This window comes from Anolis sagrei, chromosome 4, assembly GCF_037176765.1.
Source record: "Anolis sagrei isolate rAnoSag1 chromosome 4, rAnoSag1.mat, whole genome shotgun sequence".
In the NCBI taxonomy this organism is placed as follows: domain Eukaryota; kingdom Metazoa; phylum Chordata; class Lepidosauria; order Squamata; family Dactyloidae; genus Anolis; species Anolis sagrei.
The window spans coordinates 206,778,091-206,784,633 of NC_090024.1; the positions used below are offsets into that span (position 1 = coordinate 206,778,091).

The 6,543-nt window shown below is 37.5% G+C and overlaps 1 protein-coding gene across 1 annotated transcript; it reads right to left on the reverse strand.

Annotated features, from left to right (window-relative positions):
- Nucleotides 1-259: 259 nt before the first annotated feature.
- GDF5 (growth differentiation factor 5) lies at nucleotides 260-5,477 on the reverse strand. Its single transcript, XM_060772426.2, has 2 exons — nucleotides 4,412-5,477; nucleotides 260-2,511 (listed from the first exon to the last, which is right to left on the reverse strand). Exons 1-2 carry the CDS (start codon nucleotides 5,046-5,048, stop codon nucleotides 1,643-1,645), a joined length of 1,506 nt encoding a protein of 501 aa, XP_060628409.2. The 5' UTR covers nucleotides 5,049-5,477; the 3' UTR covers nucleotides 260-1,642.
- Nucleotides 5,478-6,543: the final 1,066 nt, after the last annotated feature.

Consider the following 6,543-nt stretch of genomic DNA (forward strand, 5'->3'; position numbering starts at 1 on the left):
AAAATACTGTAACCATGTAGTGTGAAATAGACCTTGGAGTAATTATTTTTCCCAAGAAAGCCTTTGCAACTTATTGTCATGGCACTTTCTCTGTAATATTTTTAGAGTCCTCTTGAAACAAAATAACTTTGATTGATGTTTGCTGTATGCACATCCATACAATGTTCATAAAAACAGCCTGTCTCGCTTCTGCTTTCTTTGATTTTTATTAATTGAACAAAACACTGAAAACAAAGTTTCTAATAAAATTATATTTATGGCAACTATGCCATCTAGATACACTTAACACTGTCAAATAATTTACTACATCTTAAGTTGATTTTTCTATGACCATTAGTAGACAGCACACATGATAAGGAGAATAATAAAACAGACTGAACATACTATTTAAAAGCATGATATTTAAGAAAAATAATATACAATGGAAGAAATAAGTTCCCCCGAAGTTCTCTAAATCCATGTCTGTGTACAATTTATAGGAAAATCAATATTCTATCAAATATACAGTCTTAAGAATTAGTATGAAATGTTGCTTACAACTATTTGTGTAAAATTGATTAGTTTAATCATGGTGTTTTGCAAAGATATCAGGATTATTTTCAAGTACATGTGAAATGAATGCATATGCTGACAATGAACACTGAGGATTAATCCTGTAGAGAGGGATTAACATTATTTAGGCTTTCAAACTACCAGTGTTAAGGAACCTATTGGCATTAGGTTTGCCAACGTCCCTGTAAATTCAAAACTTAATATGATATGAAAATCTAAATGTCCTTTGAGGAAGATGTATTACATCGTCTTGCTAAGAGGTTATCCAGGCATGGACAGGTATGCCATGCTATTAAATTATGGAGAAATTAGAGCATAAACTGATGCCAGAATGATACAATGAGGCTTTTTAAAGCCTGCAGCCTAAAGACTGAGGGGCAAAAAGGCTGAGTGGGAATAACACCTTATCTTGCCCTGTTTCACTCACCAAAATATCTTAGGCCACCACTAGGTCTAGTAGTAGCAAATTAGTGCTACAATGTGTCCAGAATAAAGACATACAATAAGTGAAATGTTATTCTGCTTCTTCTGTGAATGAATTCCAGTTTTTATCAAAAACATATAGCCTGAGCCTATCAGCTAGTTCACTAGTTACAAGCACAATCTTGCTACACTCGTGCAATGGCATAACCTATGGCTTTGCCACATGAATTTATATGGCATGATTGTGCCAAGATATTTTAGAGCTCTTATGCTGGCAATCACAAACATCTCCAGATGTGTCACAGCTGTTCAGTGGCACAGAAATGGATTGACAAGGTGCCCAGTGGAAGAATAATTGAGGATGTGACCGATTATAATATCACTATGCATAGGGGCATTTCCACCACTACAGAGCCCAAAGCATTGGGCAATCATCCATGTCCAAGGTTTGGTGGTTTCCTTGCAGAGGTTGCAGCTGAGAGGCTGCATAGAAAGTAGACATGCATAACTAGCCAGCATTGAAATACAACTATAGCTATTGTCAGTGCAACCCCCTTTGGGTAATAATACAGTGCTGGTCCATAGAATTGAAGTGTTCAAAGTTCATATATTAAAATCAGCCGCTGGGAAAAGCTTTGTCCAGAGAGCCACGTGAAAGGCTGTGCTGCTACCTACAGCCACATGACTCCACTACCATGTCTTCATATTGTTTGTAGACCACATTATTGGCAGAGTCAATAAACAGGATGCTAATGGGACTCAGCCTTGTTGGCACGCAGCAAGTTGGAGGCGTTGACTCTGGATCCATAGAGTTCATTAATGTTTGGATAACAGCATGATTGGTCGGTTCCAGATGAGACCGAAGAGGGAATTCACAGAGTCCTTCACAATGATAAGCTTCATACTCAAGAGGTGCTATTATCCAGTCATCCCATCCCATATCTTTAAAATTTACATGCAGTGCTTTTTTGCTACATCTTGCCTTCAGATTCTTGTTGGGCCTCTTTCCTTGTCGAGTTGCTAGAGGAGCCCTTCTCTTTCTTCTTTGATTGAATAGGTATTCATAAACAGTTTTGTCATCCTGGCCAGATCTGGCTTTGATTTCATTGAAGAACAAGTCTCTTTTCTTTGTCCTACCAAACACTAAAAACAGAGCCTTTTCATTGACTTGCCTCCCTGTTCTATTAAACCCCACAGTCCTTAAATCAACAGGCCTCCCCCTTTCAAAAGCTTCCAGTTCAAAACACAAGTTAGCAGAGTTTTTAAAATTCCTAAAAAGTTTCCAAATGTCAAAAACTTCCCATTTTGCAGTATCTAAGATATTGACAGTTCGAGAGTCCAAGAGGATGGACGCTTGCCGGTTTGTGGAGCAACTGAAAAGTTTCACTTGGCATGTTTTCCCATGAGGATGAGGCTTCCAGGTATCTGAAGGTTTTTTCCTCAAAATACGAAGTTCTGCTCCTAGTAAGCCGTCTTTTTCTAAGGCACTGATATCAAACATATATTTCTGCTTTTTTACAGTGGGAGCTCGGTCATCTAAAGAGAAAAGAAGGAAGACATTCATGTATCTCAGACAGAAATTTGCTTTTTGTTTTCAGCTTTTTGAAACAACATACAATGTCTACAGTTACAGTAGAGTCTCGCTTATCCAACCTTTGCTCATCCAACGTTCTGTATTATCCAATGCAGTCTGCCTCCCACCTGCATCCACAGCTATTACAATACATTATAATGTTTTGGTGCTAAATTCATAATACAAGAATTACTACCTAACATTACCGTGCATTGTACTGATTTTTCTGTCGATTTGTTGTAAAACATGATGTTTTGGTTCTTAATTTGTAAAATCATAACGTAATTTGACGTTTTAATACACTTTTCCTTAATCACTTATTGTCCAACATTTTCACTTATCCAATGTTCTGCTGGCCTGTTTATGTTGGATAAGTGAGACTTTACTGTAATTTGAAATGACACATTAGCTCTGTTAGGAATTAGAAGTTTACTAGAATATTCAAGTTCAGACATGGAAATATTTCTGCTTCATCGTCAGGAGCCATTTCCTCCACCACATTAAGGTTAATCAGTGAAAGTTAACTTATACTCAAATATATGTAAAATTATTGTACTAGGCTGTTAATGAGAGTTTGTGGCTTTCTTTACTAGTAATGCATTATGATAAATGAATGGAGACAACCCTGGCAGACTGAAAACAAAATAAAATAGAAAGTCACACATCAGTCAAGCATGTTTAAAGTTTGAAAATAAAGCATCTAAGCTGTACCATCACCTAAAAAGATATTTGCCTTACCATATTTTAAATCTTGACAACCAGCCCCTTCACGACCTGTATATTGCATTGCCATCCAAAGTCTTCATGGTACTTCATATACAGCCTTGCCTTTGTTTACATACTTCCAAAACTTTTACAGTGAAAATGAATGCATGAATCTGTGATGGATGAAAGCTACTTTCCATAATCAAAGTTGTATGCAGCCCACCTTCCAGTGACACTTGTCTGGGAGCACTGTGCACTCAGCACTTGATCCAGAGCTTGGAAAATGTGCTTTCTTAGACTCTATCATTATATTGACTAGCTGGGAAATTTTGAGAGTTCCACTTCAGAAAAAAACTAAAATTTTGAAGCTCTGATATAGGTTACATAGACTTTGTGAAGGTCTAAAAAAATACAAATGGTCTCATAAATTCCTCTACCAGTGTTATCGTCACTACTTCATCACACTAGAGAATGGATCCACTTTAAATCCAGTTTCTGCCTCTTACAGAATTCTGGGGTTTATAGTTTAGTGAGGCTGTTAAAGGCTCCTCCCTAAACTACAAACCCTAGAATTGTGCTGGAGGCAACAACTGGGTTTAAAGTGGATTCAAGAGTAAATCACATGTATATTTACCAAAGTATATTTAATTTCATTTCATTTCTACAGATCCCCCCCCCCCAAAAAAAAAAAAAAGATTTAGAGGTGGCCTGATTCTTGTTCTTCTTAAGTCCGCCTTTATAGTTAAAGCTTGAATAGATATTGATTGATCTGGTCTTGCTGCTGGAGAAGTAATTGTTTAGATCCAAACTTAAAGAGTTGAACCCATTGAAAGTTTCATATTGACTAAAGTCCCAGCGATAATGCATCTAGATACATTCTGTCGCCATCATATTTTTTTTGATGCACATTCCACAGAATATATTATTTTTAAATCCTTGTGCCAAATAGCCTTAAAATTACTAGTAGTATACAGTAACGGCATAAACCATCTACAAAATCCCAGTTCTGATGCTGAAAATGCTCTTTAAATCTGCATTGTAAACATGAAAATGTGTGCAATCAGCCACGTTTTACATCTTTCCATAAATACAAAAAAAGGAAGCATTCATATTCAACAAATGCACATTAATATATCTCCAAACATTAGCTTTTCTTACCTTGTCCCTTGTCTATGAAGCTTGTGATTGTATTGGCAAGTCCGGTCTCCAGTTTCACACTTCCGTTCACACCTTTTCTTTCCGCATCAGACAGAGTCCTGTATAAGGAAAGCATGTATTCGTGGGGTGTGATAGCAGGATGTCTTAATGACTCTTTAGATTCTCTTTGGGCAATAGAGTCTTTAGGCTTTTTGTTTTTATAAGAGCTGGCATCAGAATTCCCTGTGCCAGTTTTCTTCGGTGGGGCTTTGGGGCCAAAGTTCTGAACCTTTGGAGTCACTGTTCTCACTCCAGTTTGCCTGTTTGGAGGATGTCCTCCTACCTTTTTGTCTGTGCTCCCTGCTTTAGGGAGAGCCTTCTTTGAGTCATCAGTTTTTGCCACGAGAGTTCCAGCTTGAGCAGTGTTGGTTTTTGTCCTTGGCTTGGAATTCCCAGTGCTATATCCATGGCTTCCCGTTCTAAAGGTACCTGCCCTTGGCAAAGGGTTCCTCTCTTTTCCATCTACTTTTGATACAGCTAATTTGGCTCCTGGATTCCCTTGACTTGCTTCAGCAGGACTCAACACTAAGGAGATGAGAACGAGATGAAACCAACAAAAGTGCCAAAGCAGTAAAGTAAGAAAGTGCAAGATTTTCATCCTCTGGTCTTCCTTTGAATGCCTCCAAAGAAAAATTCAGAAAAGATTCCTCTTCTAGTTTGGCATAAGAAAACATGAAAGAAATTGAAAACCAAAGTCAGCAGGAAAAGCTTTATTTTCAGCTTAAAACACTTTAAATCTACTTGTCCAATCTTTGTATCCAGTCCCATAGTGGAGATGCTCATTTACTCCGTTCCGTCTTCTCCTGGTTTCTGCTAGCAGCCTGTTCTTGAAAAGAGAAAGTTTACTACCCCCCTTTCTTCTGTAAAAGTGACTAAAAACTTGAAGGACTCTTGTTTAAATCGGAGAGGGTTTTTTTTTCCAAGAAGGAAGAATGGCGTAATGCTGCCTCTGTGTTAAAAGGTTTTTAAAAAAGTTTTGAATCCCTTCCAGTGAAAATATTTCACACACAGAAACCTGCAGGTGCTCAGAAATCTTTTACAAACCTGAACTCAGGAATTGGAAGCGGAATTCCAACAAAAACCTATTTAATTACTCTCTGATGTCATGCTGTCTAAACTAATTTAAGTGTGATATATTTCTTTTAAAAAGTCTTCTTTGCCCTTTCCATTAGCATGAGTCATACCCTGCTTCATGTAAAATAACTCTGTAGGACCAAAAAATCTATAGAATATGCAATTTAAAGTGGCAACATGTTGCCTATTTTAGCCTTAAATGAACTTCTCATTTGAAACAAGACAGAGTCACATAAGATAAAACAGTACACGCTTTTAGCAAGATCATGTCTAAATAACAATATTGATCTCTGTGAATAATATCTAATTCACAGCTGTTTTTATAAAGCTCTGAACATAGAACCCAGTATTTTCTCAGCAGCAATTTCATTCTTTGGGTTGGTGATGACAGCACAGAAGTGAACAAGAGTATTAACAAAATGTAGTCATCCCTGCTAAGCATTTTAAAACATTATGACACACTGAAACAAGAAAAAAAATAATCTGATACATTTCCAGGGAATATATTGTATATTCTGTTATATTAATATGTTCCCTGGTTGACTTTGGAAGTCCATAGACATTCATTGTTAGGCAGCAACATTTGTTCCAGGAACATGGACCTTCTATACACTGGAAGCATTAAGGGATCTCAATACCATATTCTGGAGCTAAATCCTATTATCTTAAATAACTTGGATACAAATGTGATATTTGGTTTAAAGGCTTATCACTCTTTCCAGTTTTCGACTACTGAATAATGGGATGGACCACATAAAGAAGGGATAGAAATGCCTTAAAGAGAAGAAGGAGGGAAGGAAGGTAATGAGCAAGACAGAGAGGAGAAGGTGACACAAGGTGTAAAGGAAGTTGATGTGGTAGCACAAAGAGGAAAGGGAAGGTGGATGGTGCAGTGCAGAGCGTAAGGAGTGGATAAGGAAGGAATGGCAGCAGCAATAGGCAAGGGCCAGAGAAATGAATGGGACAAGGTAGGTGCACTGAAAGGGAGAAAAGCAAGATAATAGTAGCTCAGGTTCCCA